Source organism: Balaenoptera acutorostrata, chromosome 13 (genome assembly GCF_949987535.1).
Source record: "Balaenoptera acutorostrata chromosome 13, mBalAcu1.1, whole genome shotgun sequence".
In the NCBI taxonomy this organism is placed as follows: domain Eukaryota; kingdom Metazoa; phylum Chordata; class Mammalia; order Artiodactyla; family Balaenopteridae; genus Balaenoptera; species Balaenoptera acutorostrata.
This window is the reverse complement of record NC_080076.1, coordinates 52,626,634-52,652,908: the sequence shown is the minus strand read 5'-3', so window position 1 is coordinate 52,652,908 and position 26,275 is coordinate 52,626,634. Positions and strand designations below refer to the sequence as shown.

The 26,275-nt window shown below is 46.2% G+C and overlaps 1 protein-coding gene across 4 annotated transcripts in view; it reads left to right on the top strand.

Moving 5' to 3' along the window:
• LAMA3 (laminin subunit alpha 3) overlaps window positions 1–26,275 on the top strand; it is a 241,800-nt gene that overhangs the window by 135,011 nt on the left and 80,514 nt on the right. For 3 of the 4 annotated variants that reach the window (XM_057527325.1, XM_057527324.1, XM_057527326.1), the window contains 7 exons: window positions 906–1,110; window positions 13,738–13,882; window positions 14,603–14,743; window positions 16,218–16,379; window positions 19,040–19,138; window positions 21,341–21,424; window positions 24,156–24,386. In XM_057527325.1, coding sequence (XP_057383308.1) covers window positions 906–1,110; window positions 13,738–13,882; window positions 14,603–14,743; window positions 16,218–16,379; window positions 19,040–19,138; window positions 21,341–21,424; window positions 24,156–24,386 — 1,067 coding nt within the window. Of the gene's footprint in view, window positions 1–905; window positions 1,111–13,737; window positions 13,883–14,602; window positions 14,744–16,217; window positions 16,380–19,039; window positions 19,139–21,340; window positions 21,425–24,155; window positions 24,387–25,432; window positions 25,792–26,275 lie in introns of those variants that run through there. The other variant, XM_057527327.1, reaches the window with a different exon arrangement.

Sequence of the window (26,275 nt, the reverse complement as noted above, 5' to 3'; positions counted from 1 at the left end):
AGCTCACCTGAGGCCAGGTTTCTTGAATATCTCTGTGCTGGAGACTCACCTGGGAATCTTGTGAAAATGCAGATTCTGACTCTCAGGCCTGAGAGTCTGCATTTCCAGTAACCACTCAGAGTATACCCATGCTGCTCATCTAGGGACCACACTATGAATAGCAAGGTTCTAGAAGATAAATATTTATGTTTCCCATGCTATGTGACCCATGCACTTGGCAAAGCAGGTGAAGGTAAAATAGCCTTAAGCGTCAAAATATTGGACAGCTCAGTTCTCTTCTTAGTGGAATAGGTTAGGCTTCGGTTTTGGAGCCTAACCAAAGCTCAGTTGAGGTGGGAGGAGAGCCAGGGTCACAGGGTGTACTCCTCACTGAATGAGGAGGCCATGGATCTGTATCCAGGAAATGTGCTGCAGCCCTCGACGAGGGTCAGCCCAGGCCATGTGAAGGGGGCAGAGTCCCCGCATGGAGGCCAGCCTTTGCCTAACAAGGGCCCCGCTGCTGCGTCCTGTCCTGACCTTGGGCTCAGTGCGCTGGGGTGACGTGGAGGCCCTTCAGGGAGCCTGAGAAGAGCTGACCCCCTGACGGAGGACAGGCCTCACGTTAGAATGACATGTAACTGCAGCTCGGGGTCGGGGGGCGCCTTAGGGTGTCTACCTTGGTGTCAGTAGCTCCAGCTGTGCCGCACTCAGCTCCTGCACGTTGTGTCCACCATGAGCGTTGGGTGTGGTCGGTCTTGGCCCCAAGAAAGGGGCCTTTCAGATAAACCACACTCAATAATGCCATAAGGGAAGAAAAGCAAGACCTTTATCCCAGACCCCTTGGAAGGTTCTGGAAACCCTGGTGCAGTCCTGCTGGAGGTCAGGGGCGTCTAACCCTTTCACCGTGTCTCTTCATCCCCGGCCAGCGTGCACCTGCGGCCGGCGCCTTTGTGAGGAGACGATGGGCATGTGCCTTTGCCCGCCCCGCACGGTCAGGCCCCAGTGTGATGCGTGTGAGACACATTCCTTCAGCTTCCACCCGCTGGCCGGCTGCGAAGGCTGCAACTGTTCCAGGACGGGCACCGACAGGGCTGCCACCCCGGAGTGTGACAGGGACCATGGACAGTGCAGGTGAGGCCTGGCGGACTAACCTGTTGCATCCTATGGTGGGAAGGGAAGACGCTGTCCGTCCCCACGCCGGTCCCCATTACTTCCCGCTTCGCATGGGCCCCGAGACTGCTTGAGTTGACCTCAGGGTGGCGCTCCCACCCAGGATGGGTGTGGTGTGTGGAGCGTCTGGTCCCCTTGGGCTCGGGTGGCCTGGCAGAGCCTGGGTGGGCAGATGGCTGTCTCCCGAGGCCCAAGCAGCCTCGCCGTCCACTCCAGCCTCGTTCCGCGTGTGCGTGCGATACGTGCATGATTACGTGATCAGTTCCATCTCCTTGGTCATCGGCTGGTGAGCATCTGTTCGTTTGTACTGAGGTCTGGGCTCCAAACCCTCATTCTCCTAAGCTGGTAGTTTTGTTAAGGACGGTGCTCGATGAAGTCTAGAATCCCGAGCCTGCTGCCCTGACTCAGACTGGGGAGCCGGAGGCGGTGCAGGGGCCTCCACAGGGGGGCTCCATGTGGGTAGGGCGGCAGGGTGGGCAGTACCCGCTGGAGAGCCTGACCAGAGAGGCGGGGCTGCCTCCCGGGCCACCGAGGTCCAGTACACAGCTGCTGAGAGACAAGAGGCAAACGGCGGCTCAGACAGATGCCAGGGGGCCAAGAGGTTCGCTCAGCAGGTCAGCTCCGCATTGGAAACCAGAGGGTGTTGTCACGTGACTCCAGATGATCAGCCTTATCTCGGCAGGACGAGAGAGTGGCCACAGGGGGTGAAGAACAGGATCCAGTCTCCTAGAAGAAAAGGCTGGAAAGAATCTCATAGGGGTTATGTGGCAGGAAAACTGAAGCAGAGCTTCTGCCATCCAGGCCGGTGTGACCTGTGCAGGAGAAAGCGTGAGGCTTGCCCCAGCCCTGCACTCCCCACTCCCCGGCCCCCCCAGGCACGTGGACGTAGGCATCGGTGCCTGTGATCCCAGTGTGAGAGCCAAGAGGGGCCATGGCTGCCAGTGGCAGGTGTCTGCTCCTCCAGCTCCAGGGCAGCTGTGTTCGTTTCCCGTGGCTGCTGACAAATGGCCACAAACTGGATGTCTTCAAACAACAGAAATTTATTCTTTGATGGTTCGAAAGGCTAAACGTCTGAAATCAAGGTGTTGCTCTTTCTAAAAGCTCTAGGAGAGACTGTTCCCTGCCTGCCTCTTACCTTGCCGTGTTGCCGGCAGTCCTTGGAATTCCTTGGTTCTGCCTCTGTTGTCTCATGGATTCTCCTTGTGTGTCTCTGTCTTCACATGGCTTTCTCCTCTCTGTGTGTGTCTGTGTCTTTCTTTTCTTTTTCTTTTTCTTTTTTTTAGCCTTTGAATTTTTTAAAACTTTAAAAAAAATTGACGTATAGTCGATGTGCAATACATAGTGTCTAAGTTTCAGGTGTACCACATGGTGAGTCACAATTTTTAAAAGTTATACTCCGTTTATAATTATTATAAAATATTGGCTATATTCACTGCACTGTACAATATATCCTTGTAGCTTATTTATTTTATCTTTTATTCCTATTTTTCTTTTTTGAAGTATAGTTGATTTACAATGTTGTGTTAGTTTCAGGTGTACAGGGAAGTGATTCGGTTATACACATATATGTATATATCTATATTTTTTCTATTTTTTCCATTATAGTTTATCACAAGATATTGAATATAGTTCCCTGCGCTATACAGTAGGACCTTGTTATTTATCTATTTTATATATGGTAGTGTGCATCTGTTAATCCCATACTCTCAGCTTATCCCTCTCTCCTTCCCCAGTAGTAACCATAAGTTTGTTTTTTATGTCTGTGAATCTGTTTCTGTTTTGTAAATAAGTACTATTTTTTTTAGATTCCACATATAAGTGATGTCATATAATATTTGTCTTTCTCTGTCTGACTTAACTTTACTTAGTATGATACGCTCTAGGTCCATCCATGTTGTGGCAGAAGGCATTATTTCATTCTTTTTTATGGCTGAGTAATATTCCATTGCATATATTATATACACCACATCTTCTCTATCCATTCATCTGTTGATGGACACTTAGGTTGCTTCCATGTCCTGGCTATTGTAAATAGAGCTGCTATGAACATTGGGGTGCATGTATCTTTTCGAATTAGAGTTTTCATCTTTTCCAGATATATGTCCAGGCATGGGATTGCTGGATCATATGGTAACTCTATTTTTAGTTTTTTGAGAAACCTCCATACTGTTTCCCATAGTGGCTGCACCAATTTACTTTCCCACCAACAGTGTAGGAGGATTCCCTTATTTATTTTGTATATAGTAGTTTGTACCTCTTAATCCCCTACTCCTATCTTGCCCCTGCTTCCCTCTCCCCACTGGTAGCCTCTAGTTTGTTCTCTATATCTGTGAGTCTGTTTCTGTTTTGTCATATTCACTAATTTGTTCTAGTTTTTAGACTCCACGTGTAAGTGATATACAGTATTTGTCTTTCTCTGTCTGACTTATTTCACTCAGCATAATACCCTCCAAGTCCATCCATGCTGTTGCAAATGCAAATTTTCATTCTTTTTTATGGCTGAGTAGTATTCCATTGTATATATACCTGTGTCTTTCTTTTTTTATAAGGACACCAGTCCTATTGGACTAGGGCCCGCCTTACTCCAGTATGACCTCATCTTAACTTGATTATGTCTGCAAAAACCCTATTTCCAAATAAGGTCACGATCTAGGTACTGGGGATTAGAACTTGAACGTACCTTTTGGGGACAAAATTCAACTCTCTATAGCAGCAACGTTTACTTTTCCTGAGGAAGGACCTTTAACCACACTTCTGATTGTTGCCCAACATCTAACTAACAGTTCCTTTGTCCTCTGGGAAGGGAAGCTGAGTGAGAATTTGAGTCATGGAAGATTCCAAGTCTTTAAAACCACAGGTTGTGAGTCCTCTGTGAGTCAACTCGGTTGCCTATCCTTCTCCAACTATGAGCCTAAATGGAATGTGACGGGTACAAAGAATTTTGAGGCGTCATCAGAGAGTTTTCATCACATACATTAGGTTCTGGTCCCTTCAGTGCTTACGCTATGCTCTGGAAGGAAGTCAGGCACTTAGTTCATTACTAAAGACTTTGCATTGGGTTCCGAATGCACCAATAGGCCTGTGAAAATGTCTGACCTATTTCCAATAAATTCCTGATTCATGAGGCACTTCGTGTGGAAGCACAGGCTTCTACCAGGACCTGCAGGGATGCTACAGAACAAAAAGATGCACTGTGCCCAGGAGTTGCTTGCTGTCTTGTGGCTGGAGAAGATGGATAAGTGGGAAGCTCAAAGGACCTAGATGTGCCAGTCATGACCCAATCAACTTTGCAGAAGAAGCGAGAGACCAGACCTAAAGAAACTGTAGAACTAGAACTGGCTTCAGAAAAGGAAATCCAGGGTGTTATAAAAAGGGAAACAGACTGAACTAGGAATAATATTCCTTTTCGTATATTTGAAAAACAAGTCTAAGGAAAGAATCCAACGTCTTTATGTGGAATGGGTTTGCATGAATCCTTCAGAGGAAAGAACAGTCTGACAAATAAGTGGGATAAGCAGAGAGGGAGGTCTTAGCATTAAAATCCTTTGCTGAGGGCTTCCCTGGTGGCGCAGTGGTTGAGAATCTGCCTGCCAATGCAGGGGACACGGGTTCGAGCCCTGGTCTGGGAGGATCCCACATGCCCGCGGAGCAACTGGGCCCGTGAGCCACAACTACTGAGCCTGCGCGTCTGTCTGGAGCCTGTGCTCCGCAACAAGAGAGGCCGCGACAGTGAGAGGCCCGCGCACCGCGATGAAGAGTGGCCCCCGCTCGCCGCAACTAGAGAGAGCCCTCGCGGAGAAACGAAGACCCAACACAGCCAAAAATAAATAAATAAATAAAAATTAAAAAAAAAAATCCTTTGCTGAGTCAAGGGGCTAGGAATCTGGATGTAAGAAAGGCTGAAAAAACAAGGTTCCATTTGAACAGCAGAATGAGCAATGCATAACCTTGGGAAAAATAAAGAAAAAAACTAGACTGAAGAACAGGAGAGGAGATAAACAAGGGGACGTGGAACAGTTACTGGGAGATGGAATCCTGGCAGAGGACGAAGCCCAGGACTCTGTAGTGGCTCCAATCACAGCTGCATGAAGACACTCAGAGCCCTAAATACTGAAAACATTACAGTGCCTCCATATTTAATTAAAAATAAAAACTCACTAAGCCGCAGAATAAGTGCCAACAAGTCCAACAAAGTTCTGTTTTTCCATAGTGACTACTTCAGTTTTTCTTTTGAAAACAGAACACCCACGTGAAGAGTTTGGGGCTGGGGGTAGAGCTGGGGAACCACGTACATGGGTTAGAGTGAGAGAGGACCCCAAGGAGAAGGTGTGGACACACAGGAGGGAAAACAGGTGTGGGTCCTGGAGGGGGTCCCTGTGTTTAATCATAGGAGGCAAAGGAGCCAAGGAGGTGGAGAAGCAGTTTTCAGGCAGGAAGAGAAGCAGGAGAATTCACTGTCTGAGAACCAGTGGGAGAGTTTTAAAAGGAAGTGGATGGGGGGCTTCCCTGGTGGCGCGGTGGTTGAGAGTCTGCCTGCCAATGCAGGGGACACGGGTTCGAGCCCTGGTCTGGGAGGATCCCACATGCTGCGGAGCGACTGGGCCCGTGAGCCACGGTTTGCTGAGCCTGCGCGTCTGGAGCCTGTGCTCTGCAACGAGAGAGGCCGCGACGGTGAGAGGCCCGCGCACCGCGATGAGGAGTGGCCCCCACTTGCCGCAGCTGGGGGAAGCCCTCGCGCGGAAGCGAAGACCCAACACAGCCATAAATAAATAAACCCCCCCAAAAAAAAGTTAAAAAAAAAAAAAAAAGGAAGTGGACGGTCAGCAGAAGAAATTGCTGCAAACAGGACCTCACACACAGTTTCTCAATGCTGCCACCACAGAAAAAGGAAACTGAGAACGCATTGAAAACTGTAAAAATCAGTTAAGGCACCATCTATGAGAGAGAGATTTACCATAGGATGTTAGGTACAAATTCTAAGGAGAATTTAACAAACCTTCATTAGCCAATGACGGTTTAGTAGACTAGAAAATTCCTAACTCAGGACTGAGACATGTTGTATAGTAGTTTTGCCCACACCCGAGGGAGCATCAACAGGAATGGAATCTCATTGACCTGCATGGCACGCAAACCAAGATGTGAAATTATTTATCTTGACATTACCGAAAAGACTGTAATCACCTAATGGGATGACACATCTTTCCATGATCAAAGTGGATTTGTCATGAAAGGGCCTTGGCAGATAATGTAAGAAAAACTTCAATTTATTACATGACTGTAAATTGCACAAATTACCCATGATAATTCCAGTGTTGATGCCAAAAAAGCTTTTGATTGCCTAAAGGATTATTTCTTTAGAAAATATTAGAGGAAAGAATGCTCCCCGCTGCCCCTGAAAATATCCTAATGAAAATGAAGAATGCGTTTAGAGGAACCTAACATTCAAGTAAAAGAAGTAATCAAAGATACCTGGAACTTGCAATAAAAAGAAAAACATATCCTTTCTCAGTGATACAACAGACTCTCTTACAGTTGTACAAGTTACCACAAATCACAAAGCTGAAAAATTTGAATTTTCAAATTTTATTTGACTATTTAGAGGTATTAAAGTTTATCATACTAAAGGGAAATCGAACTGTTTTAAATATTAATCTCCTTTAAAATGAATTACAGAAATAATTGCAGCAATCCACAATACAAAATTTGTCCTTAATTGAAACTAGTGTTGTAATTTTAGACACAACTGGAAATAAATTCAATTGGAGCCATAAAATTGAGTTCTTGCTTATCTTTGTCATGAACTAGCCAGGAGACTCTGGGCAAGTTGCTTTGCCTTCCTTGGTCTCAGCTTCCTAATCTATAAAATGAAGCTTGGTAAAATCATCTCCAACTTCCCACCTAAATTTAAAACTCTGATTCTGTTTCTTCTTCCATCTCTGATTGAATCACGGAAAATATTACAAAAGTATATTGTATAAATGATAAAAAGTCCATTGTTTGGAACAACTCTATCAGGATTGTGGTCTTAAAGATGCTTATATTGATCAAAATTTCATTTTTTTTATAGCATCACAGTAATTGAATCAGATATAATAGCAATGAAAAAGTACATTTGCATCTGCTTTTAATAGTGGACGATTGTACCATCAGATTCTTTGAACAAACGAAAGAGCTAGAATAGCCTCAGAAGATTTTTATCAATCAGTGACAGATACACAGATGCTGGGAATCACTGCTTTAAAAGACTATCGTCACGTCGATGACTTTCAAGACATTTTAAGATTAATTACAGGAGATGGCAGTTCACCTGGACGTCCAGTGAAACCACATGTGCAAACGTGCCTTTTCAGAAGAGCAGCAGCAAAAGGAAAGCCACTTTGGGGGGACCTCTATCTCAGCCAGTCTCACAGATTTACTAAATGTGTTAGATGGAGAAACAAAATACCAGAAAATGTCGTAGACTTGGCATTCTGGGAACAGAAGTACTTCCAGCTCGGCAGAAATCCACGAGCCCTAACAACCTGGAGAAGCAATCCCTTTGATGCACCTCATCAGATAATAGGAATGGTAAATTCCAGACGGCGTGCAGGCAGGTGCTGGGACACGGTGGTGAGCAGGGCGGACGGGGATGGACAGAGCTCAGAGTTCTCACTTATGTTTCCTCTGTCCCAGAGGCACCTACCTTTTAAAGTTCTTTAGAGGATTAAATATCCTGTGTGAAAACCCTTAGAACAGTACCTGACACACACTTGCACCCAGTGTTAGCTGTTGTTATTATTTGCCAAGCACTTGGCTGTCTGCCTTCTGCCCTTTATGCTTTGTCCTCCTGAAGCCCCACCCATTCTCCTGGCTTCAAGCACCCGACCCTTGATGATTCCCAGATCCAGAGCTCCAGTCCTGATCCCTGACAGCTGTCTTATCCCACATTCGTTGAAAATCAGTTCTACCTGGGTTCCCCTATTGGCTTTCCTTAGCGGGGGGGGCCTTGGCGGACAAGTCCCCTGACCTCTTTGAGCTCCTGTGCCCTCACATGTATAATGAAGTGGTAGATTAGATGATCTTTAAGGGCCCTCTCAACTCCTAAATTCTACACTGAGTCCATATCTGAAACCCTTGCCATTGTCTTGCCTTTTAGGCCATTCCTCTCTTTGAATTTTTTTTTAAAAATTCTACATATTGGTGACAGCCTCCCCCCCGGTCCCCAAAGCCTGAAATCTCAGCATCACCTTAGAGTCAATTCCTTTTTCCTACAGTCATTCAGGTGTCAACTTCTAACAAAGTGTGTATTATCCCCCTTCCTTCGATGGCCCCCTGCAGGTACTTCCACCTGGTGAAGTCCTTTTTTACCACTTCCTGTGTGAATGATCTTAGTCTCCGAACTGACCTTCCTTTTCCTGGCTTCCTTCCTTCCTTCCTTCCTCCCTTCACCTTTCTTTCCTTCCTTCCTTCCTTCCTTCCTTTCTCCTTAATTGAAGGGGAATATGCTAGTATACAATTATACTGGGATTTAAAAATCGGTTTTCTCCATAACTTTGTTACTAGTGCATAGAGAATGTTGATAAATGCACATATGTTTATGATTTCATCTTCTTGGTGTGTGGGGTTTTTTAAAAACTAGGATGAAACATTTTCTTCAGTCCCTGTGATTTTTTTTTTTTTTTGGCTTTAAGTTCTACTTTATCAGTTAGTATGTTTTATGACTCAAACCATATCCAGCGCCTACTCCAGTTTGGGTGCTGTGCTTTGTGCCGAAGGCACACATACCTGCTAACGAGAGGTCATGGTCTGGTAGGGGAACCTCTACTAATCAATAATGACAGTGCAGCATAATGAGTGCCATATTGTGTGCAGGCTGCTGGGGAGTGGAAGTGGCTCTGACTGACACCACGTCCATCACATTACTCTTTGCATAAAAACCTTCCTCAAGTCTCCACTGTCTGAGAAAATAAAGACCAGCTTTCCGTGGTGATCTGGCCCCCACTTACCCTAACTTAAGCCTTTTTTCAGCTTCTCTGGTTTTTCTCACTTTCTCTAAACACTATTTGCCTAAGTTCAGTTCTTCAGTTATCAGTTCTCCTTTCCCCTCTTCTGTCACCCCCAAATTATCCACATCCTTTAAGGATTCTGTATGAAAGGTACAAATGCAAAGAAGGCATGAAGCCGCTGCAAGCCCACAGAGGTACCCTTGTCATCTCATTGCCGAAAGCTAGTTCTAAGCTTAGCCATCCCATCTCTCACGTGATTACCTAACTTTCTGCATCTCTATGTCCCATGTCCTCAGTGAAAATGCACGAAGGTCAAGACTGGCTTATTCTACTTTTTCCCCTCCCTCCCATGTCCCCTAAAACGAGGATGTGTATATATCAATAGAAGGCACTCAGTAATTATAGGATGAATAAATGAATGAATATAAGGTAGACTTTGGATTCTAGATTAGAACTGGACTTGAATGGAATACAATATTAAGGGACCCGTGGTATTTAATGAGCAAAGGGTAGAGTTCACCCTAATGCCTGACTTTCTGGCGACCTGTGAGACACACGAGCACCCACACACGTGTGGGTGTCATCGCATAATGTTTGGCCCTGAGCTCATTGCCATGGAGATGACTTCACTTGACCCGCATCCCCGGTGCTGCTACTCTGCACCTCCTGGCAGCAGCAGCTGGAACCTTCTTGCCGTTGCAGGAAGGGCAGCGCCTCCGGGAGCACAGCGTCTCCCTGGAGGAGTGTGCAAGGTCAGGCTGACTTCAGGTCATTTTTAAAAGACATTCAGCCAGACTTTGAGGAGGAAGTTTCCTTTTTATCCCCTGTTGTCGGGGCACCACCCGAAACTCCTTTGGTTGCCTGTTTTTGCACAGGATTCACGTGGTCAGTGCTCTCGGCGTTGCGTTACACAGAATCCAGACATCGTATTTTCCATGTTGTGGTGAACCCTTGCCCATCAGTCCCACCCGCGGTCCTTGGGTTCAGCTCCCAGGCCACTGCTGCTATCACTGTGTTCAGCTTTCTGCTTTTTTCTATCCGCTCTTCTGTGCTCGGTTGCTACCTACGTGCTGGGTGAGGCTCAGCGCTTCATCCCACGTTACCGGCGCGGTTACACCCTCTCTGCCCAGCTCTCCCTCCCACCACGTCATCCCACGGACGCCCTGAAATGAACAGGCAGACGTTTCTCCTGGTCTCGACAAGCGGCTTGTGCAGCTGTCCACCCTGCATAATACTCCCCTTCCTTTCTTTTCCAATGAAGTGAAAATATAAGAAAGAGGCTCCCGTCTGCCTGTCCTCACCTTCAAGGCCCGGGTCCAGGTCAACGCTCAGGGTCACTTGTCCCCCGGAGGCACTCAGGGTGTGAGGGGCTCGTGGGCACCAGCCTTCCGTGAATGCACCTGTTGGCCAGCAGCCCTGTGCGTTTGCTGAAAGAAGCATCCTGGACTTCAGGACGACAGGCTGCCTGGATGGCACTTTGTGACGAGAGCGCCGTGCACGGCATCCTTTTCCTCACTGCCAGGTGGGAGGAGCAGGGAACGCCCAGGCGAAGTCGGGTCATTGCCTAAGTTCCTCCTCTGATCTAGGTTTCTTCTTCCAGGCAATTTTATTTGGAGGGGTTATCTGTACTCTCCCTTCCCATCTCTCACCCACCAGAGTTCTTGTGCTCCAGAAATAGGGAGTCATCTGGGAACAGTCAATTTTCTGCTGGCCCGTGATTGCATTTAGTTTGGGATTCACAAGAAGAGAGTAGGTGTTATTAACCTGGGCCTAGGAACAAAATTGTGTGTGCTAGAAAGAGAGAGAGAGAGAGAGGTGATGTAACCTGTGAGTGGGTGGGAGTACTTTTCTGAGAAGATGGCCCATAGTTTCTCCAGCTTCCCAGAGGGTCCCTGACCTCTTCCAGAGTTTGCAGCAATCGCTCCAAGCAGACTGCTTCCACCTTCCGCCTAAAGCACTAGAGGTGTGATTTGGAGAATACTTTTCTTCCTCACGGAAACAGTCTCTGCAGGTATCAGGTAGGGAGGGAGATGAGGGGGTGGGGCTGTGCGGAATGACATTTGACCTATCAGCAGGCCTTGCAGGTAAAAGTGATCTTGTCTTTTTAGGTGTGGTGAGTGGGATAAAGGGAAACACATCTGCTCCCCTTAGCTGATACCATAACAGGAGTAATGGTAGCAAATACTTATGTGTGCACGGCACTCTTCTAAGGTTTTTAGATTTTTATTTTATTTAATTCTCACGGTAATCCTATGAAGTGGGTATTATGAGCTACTTTTACAGATGAGGAAAGTCAGTTGTAAAGAGATTAATTGCTCGAGCTTCCCGTTAGTAGCAGAGTTGGGATTCAAACCTAGGCCGCCTGGTCCCAAGTTTGTGTTCTTAATCACGTACAGAATTCTTTACTTAATTATAAGCAGATATTTGCCAAAGGCAAACTTACTGGGATATAAAGTTATATTTGTCTTTTTGGGGGATGGTCCCTGGGGTGAGATTATTTTTTAAATTGAAGTATAGTTGATGCACGATATGATATAAACTACAGGTGTACAATATAGTGATTCACAATTTTTAAAGGTTATACTCCCCTTACAGTCACTATAAAATATTGGCTATATTTCCTGTGCTGTACAATATATCCTTACAGCTTATTTTATACATAATAGTTTGTACCACTTACTCCCCCGCTTCCCTCTCCCCACTGATAGCCACCAGTTTGTTCTCTACATCTGGGAGTCTGCTTCTTTTTTGTTATATTCACTAGTTTGCTGTATTTTTTAGATTCCATATATAAGTGAGATGATACAGTATTTGCATTTCTCTGTCTGACTTATTTCACTTAGCTGAACGCTCTCCAAGTCCATCCATGTTGCTGCAGATGACAAGATTTCATTCCTTTTTATGGCTGAGTAGTATGCCATTGTATATAGATACCATATCTTCATTATCCTCGAGTGAGATAGGCGATAGCTTACATTTGGTAGCAAGTTAACGATAAAATATTTCAAATCATATTATACTCCTAACAGTCTAATAGAAAGCAGATTTCCTAATACTTTCTTGGGACCCACAAGAAAAAAATCAGTATGTAGATCCATCAGGCTTCAGCTGTGGAGCTCAGTGACCAAGCTGTCTCTTCCTCTCCTCACCTCTCGGGTGTTGGGCTTCTCAGCCCTGAGAAGCCTCTAGTGTTTTCTCAGCCACTCTTGTGCTCAGAGCTCCCTGGAGCCTCCTTGGAGCCCAGCCCCACTCAGGCCATTTCCCTCCTCCCTCCCTGCTCCACTGTCCAGCCAGACCGCTGGGGGGCCTCCTTGCCTTCTGTCCCCTCACCCAGACCACGGCGAGCCCCGGCATCGTCACCCTAGGATAGTTTGGAACCCATCCCCCCATCCATACTGAGTACCTCTGCCCTCATTCGGCCGCCTCATCTACCTGCTGTGGAACCGATCTCAGCTCAGTCCTTCACACACAGCCAACCGCCCTCCTTCCTCTCTGAAAGCTTTTCAAGATGACGGTGGTCCTGGGAGGCAGCGGCTACTGCTTCCCGTCTCCCGCAGAAGAGAAAGCAAGGCCTTGAGAAGTTGGATAACTTGCTGAGACGCTGTCTCTAATACATGTGAGAGCTGGGGTGGAACTCTGGCCAGTCCGCCTTCAGTGTGCAGGGCTCAGCCCCGCGCTCCAGGGCCCCGGGACAGTGTCACAATGGCCAGCACCTCCGTCCACATGAGCCGGCCCCCTCCCGCCTCTCCAGGCTCGTGGTTCAGCATCCCTGCTCATACCCCTGCTCCAGGAGCACCCGCTGCGTTCCCTGCACATGCCAAGCCGTGTCCCCCCGTTCCTGCTGTCTGGGACGCCTGCCCCACCTCCTACCCCGGGACACTTGGCCTTTTACACTCAGCTCAGGCATCAACTCCCCCAGGGGTGCTGGGTCCGAGCTGGCCCTCTAACCCCTGTTTAGATCCTGTGTGTATATCGTTCACATTTCCACCTCAACACTTACCTTAAGAGCTCTCAGGCCCAGGGACTGTGTCCTTCTGTGCACCCCAGAGCCTAGTACCAAGCCTGGCCCTTGGAATCACATCAATGATGGTCATTGTTTTTTTTAAATTAAGGTATAACTGACATGTAACATTATATTAGTTTCAGGTGTATACATAATGATTCGATATTTGCGTACATTGTGAAATGATCACCACGGTAAGTCTAGATAGCACCTGTCACCGTACATAGTTACAAATTCTTTTTTCTCATGATAAGTATTTTTAAGATTTACTCTCTTACCAACTTTCAAATATGCAATGCGGTGTTATTAACTATAGTCGCCATGCTGTACATGACATCCCAGGACCTGTTCATTTTATAACTGGAAGTGTGTATCTTTTGACCCCTTTCATCATCAGGATGACGGTCACCTTGAGCTATTTTGTGTAAGTGCCTTGTATCCGCTTCTCTCCATTCTGCCTTGGACGCTAGCACCCCGTGGACAAGCCCTGTGTCTATTTAACTGGCTTCATACAGCAACTGATCTGCGGCAGTGCAGGTCGGCTCTAGAAGTGTGTGTAGAAAGGTGACGAGGACGTTTGCTTCCTTTGCTTAAGTACAGATGCAAGCCCAGAATCACAGGGCGGCAGTGTGACCGGTGTGCTTCCGGCTTCTACCGCTTCCCTGAGTGCCTCCCCTGCCAATGCAACAGAGATGGGACTGAGCCAGCAGCCTGTGACATGGGGACAGGGTCTTGTCTCTGCAAGGTAAGACAGAATGTGCAACGCTGGAGAGGTCGGCCACTGACCATTGTGGAGGGTCTTCATGCTGAGTCATTGTATAAAAATCAGTGGGAAATGGGGTTGACCCAAGATAGACTTCCATAATGACTATGGCATTTTCTAGTCATTCTCATTGGATAGAAATAGTTAGAAGCGAAGACCTCCCCCCCACCCCCGTGCTGCTCTTGTCCTTTGAAGAGGCCACAGACCTCCTTAAGAATCTGATGACAGATATATACTGTCTTCAGAAAAATCGACACAAACGTTTGTCTATAATTTCAAGAGGTATGTGGGTTCCCCTGAAGCCTATTCCTGTCCCATGCACCCCAGGTTAATCATCTCTGCTCCAAGGCGTTCTGCAGGGTGTAGGAGAGCTCCCGAGTCCCAGTGGGTGTTCTAAAGTGGTAGTAAGTGGGATGAACCTGTCCCCCCCCATATTGTGAATCCTTCTGGTGCTCTTTCTCTACCTTCAGGTTGCCAAAGGGCATCTTATGAAATTTAGGAAATCCTCTCTTCCATTTGTACATGGTATACAAGTTTAAATCATTAATGTGGTAAAAAGCTTAACAGCCATGCAACTTTGGATGCTTTTTTAGCATCCATGTTCTATCATCTTATGTTGATACTTAATTTGTGCACGTAGCTCTCTTCAATCAGAGAACCTTTAGAAGGAATGATCTCTCGTTTCATGTTTTTCTTCAATAGGAAAATGTGGAAGGTACAGAATGTAACGTGTGTCAGGAAGGGTCATTCTACCTGGACCCAGCGAACCCCAAAGGTTGTACCAGGTGCTTTTGTTTCGGAGTCAGTCATCGTTGTCACAGCTCGCATAAGAGAAGAGCTAAGGTAGGCAGGGCATTAGACTCCTTTTGTTTTCATTTAGTACTTCCAAATGAGGAAGTAATGCATTGGCATGAAACGTGAAGGGTTGTGGGGTTTGTAGCATCTTGCTTGGTTAGAATGTTAAGCGTTGTGCTCGCTGGTCCTCAGCCTGCAGTGTTCTGTCCCCAGATGTCCTCATGTCCCTCAGTTCATCAGCTCTCTGCTCAAGTGTCTCAAGTGCTTAGAGATGCCATCCTCACTCTGTGGCTTCAACCTTCTCTGTGTACTTCATAGCATGTGTCACAGTTCTAAAGGTTGTTTATTACATATCTATTTTCTCCACCACTCACATGTAGGCTGCTTGATACAATCCCAGTGCCTTGAGCAGGATCTGGAACATAGTAGATGCTCAATAAAAACTCATTAAATAAATGGAGTTAGTTGTTCTTGCCCCTCATTTCTTCTTATCTGCTTATCTTCCTCTTTTACTTTCCTTCTCACCTGTTTTAACCACATCTTGTCTTTAGCCACTTTTATAATTAACTCCAGGAAGCTAAAACTTTTGTTGTCTTCATGATTCCATGAACCACTAGTCTCATGCTTGCTTTCTTGTGTGACATGTCTTAATGTCGAACAAGTACTCAAAGAGAGATTATTTTCTCTATTTTATTGCCTGCCTCCCGAAAGGAATGCAGGCTTGTAATTGGAAAAAAAAAAAAATTAGTTTGTAAATCCACCCTGAAGTCTCCTCTTCTTACCCTCAGGGGAACCCGGAAGCATTATTCTGAATCTATGCCTTGTCAGTTCCTTCTTTTTCTTCCCCTCATAGTTTAACTCCTGGCTTCCTTTGTGATCCGGGGAATATTTAATTTTGATGCTCCTTGGGACTTCCCTGGTGGTCCAGTGGCTAAGACTCCATGCTCCCAGTGCAGGGGGCCTGGGTTCGATCCCTGGTCAGGGAACTAGATCCCACATGCCACAACTAAGAGTTCTCATGCTGCAACTAAAGATCCTGCCTGCCGCAACTTAAGACCCAACACAGCCCAATAAGTAAATAAATATTTAAAAATAATAATTTTGATGCTCCATTTAGAGAAAAATAATGACCGCAGTCCACTGTATTCCACATCACATTCTCTAAGGAGCTCACCATTAAAATGTGCCCACAGTCCTAGTTATTATTCACACCCTTATTTGTGTATTATTTGAGTATTTATTGAACACCTACTAAATGTCAGGAACCAAGATGCGTGCTGGGCTACAAGGATAAGTCCCACGTGCATCTGGTCACTACCCTTTGAGAATTCCTAGTTGCGGTGGGTCAGGTCGGGGCTGAGTGGGAGTGGGCCCCCTCACTGGAGTCAGACACGAGAGGAGATACCGGAGGGAAGCCTTTGAAGTAAGTTGGCTGCCCCACGGCTCTTTCTGCTCTGCATAATTCAACAATCGCCAGAGACGCCATGGGCACACGTTTCCATCCGTTGCCTCTGTGTTTCAGTTTGTGGATATGATGGGCTGGCGCCTGGAGACGGCGGACGGAGTGGACATCCCCGTCTCCTTCAACCCGGGCAGCAGCAGCGTGGTGGCCGACCTCCAGGAGCTGCCCTCAATGGTTCACAGCGCGTCGTGGGTCGCCCCTGCTTCCTACCTGGGGGACAAGGTAACCGTGTCCTGCTGTCCTCCCGCGCTCTTGCTGGATCTCCTCCATCACTGCACAGGCATCATTTACTGGATGTCTGGAAGGAAGGTTCTGGAAGTTCAGGTTACTAAAACTGAAGAACTTCGGTTAATCACAAATGCAGAAGATGGAGAGGCTGAGGGTGTACGGGCCTCAGGGTCCCACATGGTTGCTCACCAGCAGAGGAAATCCTGCACCAGGTTCTTCCTGATTTTCACTTAATGCCAAAGAATTTTCCTCTGGGGAAATAACCATTTAAATAATATCTGCCGCGAATGGCACATGTATGCTTTTAAATGCCAATGCTGAGAATTCTTTGTTTTAAAGCAGAAGAAGGGCCCCTTGTCAGGAAAACAAAAGCTGAGAAGTGACTCATGAGCTCATTAAAAGAAGCACAGGATCCAGTGACAGCACGGCTTTCATTAGTAGAGTCACGTGTGGTTATGAATACATTTTATTTCTTTTTAAAAAATTTTTATTGGAGTATAGTTGATTTACAATGTTGTATTAGTTTCAGGTGTACAGCAGAGTGGCTCAGTTGTACATATACATATACCCACTCTTTTTTTAGATTCTTTTCCCATATAGGTCATTACAGAGTATTGAGTAGAGTTCCCTGTGCTGTACAGTAAGTCCTTATTCGTTATCTATTTTATATGTAGTAGTGTGTATATGTCACAGATGTAAAAAAACAAACTTATGGTTACCAAGGGGGGAAGGGGAAGAAGAGGGATAAACTGGGAGACTGGGAGTCACGTGTGGTTCGACGCTCCTTGGGGAGCTTATAAAGGAGTTGCTTTTCCTTTGCTGCGTAAATTATTATTCCAGGATCTGACCACCTACACTCATTTATATGGACAGATGTGTGAGCATCCCATAGAAACATCCTCAGGTGACATATGCACCTGGTGGCCCAGGATAGAGCTTTGGAGAAGGGGTGGATTTCACAGAGCCCAGCCCAGGCGATGCCATAGTCTCACATCTACAATGACTGAATATTCGGCCCTTGTCAGCCTGAGCTCTCTGATTCTGTCTTCAGGTTGAAGGACTATGGATTTTGACCTCTGAGTGTGGGGAATGTTGCTCCTTTCATATGACCCCACTTCTCCCTCACATGATATACCTCTTCACGTCCACATGGCAAGCCCTGTACTTACTGGTCATCTAGTCCTGGCTAACAAATGACCCACAAACTTGGAAGCTTAAAGCAACAGACCATTATTTTCTTGCCCAGTTTCCATGGATCAGGAATCCAGGAGTGGATGGCTCGGGGTCTCTCATGGGGTTGTGGTCAAGCTGTCAGCCAGGGCTGCAGGCATCTGGGACTGGAGGATCCACTTCCAAGCTCACTGGCGTGGTTGTCAGCAGGCCAGTGTTCCTGGCTGGCTGGTGGTCAGAGGCCTCAGTTCCTATTCACATGAGGGGCACCATAGGCTGCCTAAGGGTCCTCATGACATGGCATCTGGCTTCCTCCAAAGCAAATGAGAGAGAGGGAAAGAGGTGGGTGGGAGGGGAGAGGAGAGAGAAAGAGAGAGAGAGACAGGGAGGGAGAACAACATTTTTGTAACCTCATTTCAGAAATTACACACCCTCACTTCTAACCTATTCTGTTCATTAGAACCCAGTCACAAAGCCCAACCCACACTCCGAGAGGAGAATTAAGCTCACCTCTTGAAAGCAAGAGTATCAAAGAATATGTAGACATATTTTTAACCTTCTCAGCCCATCAAAAAGGCAATACTTAATCTCAGTAAGATGATTCAAGATGTTACCTTGGAATACTTCCAGATTCTAAGGTCATAACTCTGTGAAGCTGTGTAGGCTGCAGATTCTAGGGAAGAACTTCAGTGGATTGGGAGCACCAAAGGGCTGCCCCTCCTCCCTGCTCCAGCTTATTTGCATCTCCAGTAACGGTATTTTGTCTGCCTTCCCTGAGACGATGTTGCCTCTGATTTCTATCCTTCGGTCACTCCTTCCTTCTTGATCAGTTTTCACTTTAAGGGTGGGAGATATCAGGACCAGAGGTGAAGTCGCTGTCTAAAAAAACCCATGATCATTTACCTCCATGTTTCCACCACCATCATTGCTGTGGAGGCAGCACTGAGAGGAGGCCCGTGTACCTGGTGGTACAGGCGAACATGGCTTATGCATCCAGGAGAATGCAGAATCACTTAGGAGATATGCACCATCTGCCCTCAGGGGAAGTTTTTTTTTGACAACTTATTTTTAGAGGTTCATTTTGTAACTGATAGATATTAACCACATCTCTCCATTAAATAGGAAAGCAATGGCCTAGATTTCTTAGAATAGCTGTGGATTAAATAGACATTTAGGTTTAGTCATCATCTAGAATAAGAGGATCTTATTAGTTTCTGCGTGACTGTTTTTCTTTTTAACAGAAGTATATTCTTGCTTGTAAAACTCAATCATGTTCGTATTAAACATCTTCATTGATATAAAATGGTATAAATTAGAAAGTTAAAATACCATCTTCAGTTCCACTCAGTAGAAATGACCATTGTTAACAGGCTGATTGTGTATCTTTCCAGATCTATGTGCCAGTGTACTCCGTAGATGAGTTAATAATGTTGCCATGGTCTCTTTTAATGCTTGTGCTATTAATCCTACTGTTTCAATTTCAGGTTTCCTCATATGGTGGCTACCTAACCTACCAAATCAAGTCCTTTGGACTGCCTGGTGACATGGTTCTTCTGGAAAAGAAGCCAGATGTGCAGCTCACCGTACGTGTCAGAACACGACCCAAGTAGCAGAGAGTGGCGCTTGCAATTGGTGCCAATCCAATTTTAGGACATCTTGATAAGTGGCCTACAGAAAGTTTGGATTAAGTCATTTCCAATATTTTGTAGAAACTCAAAGGGAAGTTTAGAGCATGCAGCACCTCCTCAGGATCCTTGGTCCCTGACCATCCCAGCCCCAGATGGTTTCTCTTTTCTTCCCTTCCAAAGAACTTAACCATCTCTCACTTGGAGTCTCACAATCACTGCCTCATCATAAACTTGTTTTATGTCTCTATCTTTCAATTTTGTCTCACAAACGTTTTTGAGACCTCCCTGTTTGCAAAGTCACATTGCTGGGCTCATAAAGGACAGGTGATCCCTGTCCTCAAAAAAAAGTGTAACCAGGAGGGGAGATGAGAGAAATGACCAAAGACCTACAGTCCACTGAACAGTAAGCCTTTGAGACAATGTCCAGACAAGACTCTGTGGGAGCGGGAGTCCAAGTGGGGGCTTATGTAGTCGGTGCCCTCAGAAGACTTCATGGAAAAGGTTAGTTTTGAGCCACGCCTTTAAGAATGAGCATGAGAGGAGAAACACCCTTCCCCTTCCCCGGCAGAGAGTAAGTTGAACCTAGGCAGAGGAGCAGCCCTCCAGGGGTGAGCAGTCCAAGTTGGCTGTGTTATCAGCATGTGCCGGGCCATTGAAAACAAGCCCGGAAGGGTAGGAAGGGGGGTGTTTAATGCCATGATGAGGAATTTGGCCTGAGGTAGACAGTGGGGAGCCCCTTTGGTTTTCTGAGAAGAGAAGTGACACCCGCATGCTATGTGCCAGGCGCACGGTCCAGAACTGCAATCTGGAAAATTTCCTTGAGGTAAGGGGTGATATCACACCCTGCATTGAATCCCCTACAACGTACAGAACCTCACACACAGGGTGAGGTACCATAGCCTGAACTTGTGCCGTAATTAATGCGATGCAATCCAGCTTCCTGAAGGGTTTTCTTGTGTCACTCACGGTATAAGAGGGGACTGGAAAATCCCACATGCCTCATGCCAGATGAGGGCCTGGCATTCTGGTAGCTTTTTGTGTTCAGGCATGGCCGTGTTGTGTTTTGTTTCTACTGGCACCCAAGTGTATTGAACTGTTGTTTTAAAAGGTTCTCAAAGGAACCTTTGCAAAACAACTTGAAAAGGAAGCACTCAAGATTTTAGAGTTATAGTCTAAGGAAAAATAGTTCCACGATAAAAGTACTGTTATGACATGTTGTATTTCAGCTTCATTATTTTTGCAGAGCATCTCAAATTCAGGCCATTAGTATGCCTATATTTTACTGCCTATATTGTTATGCAGACTGTTGGAATTCATGGAGAAGTGATGACCAAAATTTCTTCTTAATTTATCTTCAAACATGGAAAGTAATTTAGGCTCATGAAACATTTACTCCTCTGCTTTGTTCCAAACCACTGAAGTTAAAAGCCTATGGGCATGTTTCTTAGATTAAGGTTTTCAATTAGTGATGGCAGATAATGCTCTTCTTTCTGAAAACTGGCTCTAATGAATGAAACCCTTTGGGGTTTGGTGCTACAACGGAAAAGCTGTACTTCTGTGTGTGGGTGTGGGGTGAGAGTGCTGCTGGTGGGTGCTGACCGTCCCGTTGGACCCTCAAGAGCCACCGTAATGGGGACGGGCGTGCGGAGGCTAAGTGAGCAGGGCTGGATCCTGCAGGGTATGGGCTGCAGGGCTAATTCCTCCCCCACATGCCAGCTCTGCCTGCCGCTCCCTATCTATGCAGGCTGCACAGCCAGCCCCGCCAACCTGCTACCCTCCCCGCCCTCCCCACTAACCCACCCCCCAAAGCACTTTCTCGCTACCCGTGCGGTCCTGTAGGCAGTAAGGAAACCAGCACCTCATGCATTGACTACAAAGCACCATTTAAAAAAAAAAAAAACTGTTTCCATCTTTTTAAGCCACTTTCAGTCAAGAGAATTTTCCTGGTTTCCTGTTTGTGAAAATGAACCTTGTTAGGGCTTATTATTCCATTTCCACGTTACTACTCCTTTTGCCAGTCGGTTCATTTTGCAGCTACTTTTTTAGAATCAGGCATCTCACGTAATGCAGATCCGTAGACATTTGTTCCTAGATCAATCATAAACCTCAAAATATCCCAACCAAGCCACTAACACATTCATGTGTTTCTTTAAACAGGGTCAGCACATGTCCGTCATCTATGAGGAGCCAAATCACCCCCGGCCAGACCGGCTGCATCATGGGCGAGTGCAGGTGGTAGAGGTAATGGAAAAGCAAACATGAAATTCTTCTTGATGAGCCTTTTTGTCCCACGATTTAGTCCTTTCAAAGAGTTGTTTTTTTGACTTATTTTATGAATTTAAAATATTAACTATATTTATATAAATATAATTTAGATATCTAAGTTAAAAATATAAATTATATAAAATATACAGGGCTCCATCCTCACAGGGCTTTGTTGCACCCTCTTTATGGCACTTAGCACTGTCTCTCCTGTTTTACACCTAAGTATCCTTGTTTTGTAAACTCTGTGAGTCTGTAAATGCTACGATGTAGCTCCCTGTCTTCCTCAGGCCTCCCTCAGTGCCTGGGACCTGGTGACTGTCCAACAAATGCTTGGGGTGAATAAAAAGAAAAGTCACAAAAACATCTAACACCAAAAGAAGTAAGAATAGTATAGCTAAATAAAGGAAAGCTCATCAAATTATAAAGCATTGTATTAAACCTACATGGTTACAATTATTCCTTTAGAGTGCTCCAATTATATTATTAAATACGTCCAGTGAGGATTAGTAAATATATCTTCAAGGTGATACTTTTTCAAGTACCTTGAACTCCCAGACACATTGTAACATTTCTGTACTGGTCCACCCAGTACAATGGAATACTATTTGGCAATAAATGGAACAAAGTATCGATACTTTCCACAATGTGGATGAACCTCAAAAACATTATACTGGGGGCTTCCCTGGTGGCGCAGTGGTTGGGAGTCTGCCTGCCGATGCGGGGGGCGCGGGTTCGGGCCCTGGTCTGGGGGGATCCCGCGTGCCGCGGAGCGGCTGGGCCCGTGGGCCACAATTGCTGGGCCTGCGCATCTGGGGCCTGTGCTCCGCAACGGGAGAGGCCGCGGTGGTGGGAGGCCCGCGCACCGCGATGAGGGGTGGCCCCCGCTCGCCACAACTGGAGAGGGCCCTTGCACAGAAACGAAGACCCAACGCAGCCATAAATAAATAAATAAATAAATAAAATTAAAAAAAAAAAAAAAAAAGTAGGTAAAAAAAAAAAAAAACAACATTATACTGGGGGAAAGAAGCAAGACACAAAAGCCCGTCTATTATGGGATTCTGTTTATATGAGAGAGGTGATGCCAGCAAAAATGGTGAAGAACCTGTTTTTCCTCCATAAAAGCAATGTGGCAGAAATGGTCAAAATCAACTATTTTAGAACTCTGACAATTAACCAAAGGCTTGTGGAATCTGAAAAGCATTTATTCAAGAAAAGTGGCTGAATCTTTTTCCAGTAAATGCACACTACTACATGATCTGCAGTTGGTTGAATTTGCGAATTTGTAACCACAGGTATGGAGAGCCAACTGTGAAGTTGTACGCAGAATTTTGACTGCTCATAAGGTTGGCGCCTGCATTATTCAAGGGTCAACTCTATGTTCAGAAGAACTGAAAACAGGATTTTGAAGATATTTGCACACCCACGTTCATTGCAGCACTATTCGCGATAGCCAAAAGGTAGAAGCAACTGAAATGTCTATTGACAGGTAAGTGGATGAAGAAAATGTGGCATGTACATACACTGGAATATAATCCAGCCTTCAAAATGAAGAAAATCCTGTCACATGCTAGAACATGAATGAAACTTGAGGACAGTACACTAAGTGAAATAAGCAAGTCACAAAAAGACAAATACTGTGTGATTCCACTTGTATGAGGTATTTAAAGTACTCAGATTCAGGGCTTCCCTGGTGGCGCAGTGGTTAAGAATCCGCCTGCCAATGCAGGGGACATGGGTTAAAGCCCTGGTCTGGGAAGATCCCACATGCCGTGGAGCAACTAAGCCTGTGCGCCACAACTACTGAGCCTGCGCTCTAGAGCGTGTGAGCCACAACTACTGAAGCCCGCGCGCCTAGAGCCCGTGCTCTGCAACAAGAGAAGCCACCCAATGAGAAGCCTGTGCAACGGAATGAAGAGTAGCCCCCGCTCACCGCAACTAGAGAAAGCCCACGCGCAGCAACGAAGACCCAACACAGCCAAAAATAAAAATAAATAAATTTATATTAAAAAAAAAGTACTCAGATTCATAGAAACACAAAGGAGAATGGTGGTTGCCAGGGGCTGCGGGAGGGGGAAATGGGAGTTATTGCTTAATAGGTGCAGAGTTTCAGTTTTGCAAGATGATAAACTTCTAAAGATCTGTTGCACAATGATGTAAATATAATTAACACTCTTGTACCCTACTGTTAAAAATGGTTAAGATGGTAAATTTTATGTTACATGTTATTTACCATCATAAAAATGAAATAATATGAATGTGTGTGTGCAAGAAAAGATTGTACTATCACAATTATGAACATTTAATGAATGATCTGAGCTGTGTGACTTATTCAGTTTCCATGTCTCTCTCCTGTATCTTTCTCACTCTTACTGCTTGCACAAATAAAGTGCATTTTACAATAAGCCTAACACTGGGAAATCTGATTTCATTTTATTGCTCCTTATTTCCTGCCTTCATTTCTTCCCCCTTCCTCGTGGCCTTCTCCCTTCTTGGAAATAACCCAGGACATGTGACTTCTAAATATAAATCCACTGTGTCTACTTACCTATCTTATTTTAGCATTTTTCCTGATGCATTTTATTTTATTTATTTTTCCCCTGATGCATTTTAAATGGCTTTATTGGATTCCTTCTGGCTGGCTGTCTCTGATAGGCCCTGGGAGTGAGCTTACCACAGGGAGACCTTGCCTCTCTGCTTTCACATGTAGGGAAACTTCAGACACGCCAGCAGTGGAGCCCCCGTGTCTCGGGAAGAGCTGATGATGGTGCTGTCTAGACTGCAAGGTGTGCACCTCCGGGGCCTCTACTTCACCGAGACACAGCGACTCAGCCTGAGCGGGGTGGGGCTGGAGGAGGCCTCGGAAACAGGAAGTGGACGTCGAGCACAGAACGTAGAGATGTGTGCCTGCCCCCCTGACTACACAGGTGACTCATGTCAGGTAGGAAATGCTCCTAAACCACAAAATCCCCCCAGGGTCTCCTGTGGCTGGTGTTCCTGTCTGCGGCCCAGCACTGCTGGACGATTTGGGGCCCTCTGACCATCGAACAAATTTCTGCTGGGCTCTAGCTTCTATCTTACCTGGACCACTTGCAGGTATTTAAATATGAAAAAGAAATCACAAATGTCTCAAAATCCATCAGAAAGCCACAGAAGCTCGGTGGATCCTGGGGGTTGCAGAAATCTGGACTTTCTGGGAAGCAGGAAGGACCCTGCCCATGGGCATCCCAGTGTGTGGGCCACTGCTTTCCCAGTAGCTGACCCAGGGTTCTCATGCCTTTCTCTAATCCAGAGCCTCCCTCTACCACCCGCCCCCAACAGTTATAGCCCACTGAGTATCCTGATTATTCAAAGGAAATTGCAGCCCAGGTTTCCAGCTCACAGCAGATCTTCATGTGAGGCCCAGTCAACCTGACTGTCCTCAAGTGATTAAAAGGTGCCGCAAAATGAAACCATTTCATGTCTCAAACTGCAAATATGTTCTCTTCCTGAAGAGAGGGAAAAAAACCACAGTGGCTAGGACAATTAACAGGAAATAGCAAGCATTGTCATTCTGAGAATTCCAGACATGCCTCGGATGTTGATTTAGCAACATCCTTCACTTTCCATCCTGACCCCTGGATTGCAGAAAACCCCAAGGTGATCTGCACGTCAGTTTCTTTTTTAACCTGCAAATACAATATATTTGCAGGTTAAAATATAATATACCCACCGTGGTTTTCTCAGGACTCCTGCCATGTAACTTTTAGACCGCAGGTGCTTCTATTCTTCTTCCCCCTGCCTTCTCCCTCTTTTCTAGCCCGATTAAAAGAAATTCAGAGCCCAAGGGAAAGAGAGGGACCTCTGGATTACCACCCTCCTGCCAGGGCGTGTCCTTGGCGCATGACTCAGCCTGTGATTTACAGCGGCCTGTGCTGTCTGGGGGGGGTGAGGTGGGTAGAAGGTGATACCTGCCCCACCTGGCAGGAATCACGGAGCGGCGTGCTTCCCCACGGGGACTGTTATGTGCGCTCTCTCACAGGCTGACTCACGGGTGAAGTTTACAGGTGGGGCCTCCTGCCGCAGACAGCCTGCCTTACCTGAGTCAGCCGGGCCCGGGCACCGAGCAGGAAGGGCAGGTATAAGAGGAAGAGACAGAGGTCCGCGTGCAGCCAGCAGGACACCCAGAGACCAGGATGCCCCCGGCAGTGAGGGGGTCCATCCGGAGCGCGGGATGGCTGTGGATCTTTGGGGCAGCCCTGGGGCAGTGTCTGGGATACAATTCACAGCAGCAAAGGGTAGTGCTTCCTCAGCTTCCCGGTCAAAGCCAACGGCAAGCAAGTTATGTGGAGTTTAAACCCAGCCAGGTAACGTCCCTTTTACGTTTTGGTTTGGGATGGGGAAGGGTTCCCAGCTCCGTGACATTTTAAGTTAGGGTGATGAGTGAGGAGTGGTGTGCTGGAGGAAGGACTGATGGCCCCCCATCCCGTTGACAGGCAGTGTTTATTACGGTGCCTGACAGATTGCTCTCCTGAGCTGTTAACCACAAATCCTATAAACATCAGCCCACCTGGAAGTGCTGAGACAGCTAGCTAGAGTTTGAATGCCTGTGGGATGTTAATATCTATGAAACTTTGTGCCCTTTTGAGAGTAACACAAGCCTCAGGACAAAAGAGTCTGTTGCCTATAGGCTTCCGAATTCTGCTTGGGAGAGAAATTACCCACAAAGTTAACCATGAGAATCAGTGAAATCCCTTTTTAAGAAAGTGATGAGATCAATATTCTATAATACCTAACAGACGTGCTTCAATTTGCCAGACATCAGACACTCATAAATTCTGCTTTCACTGT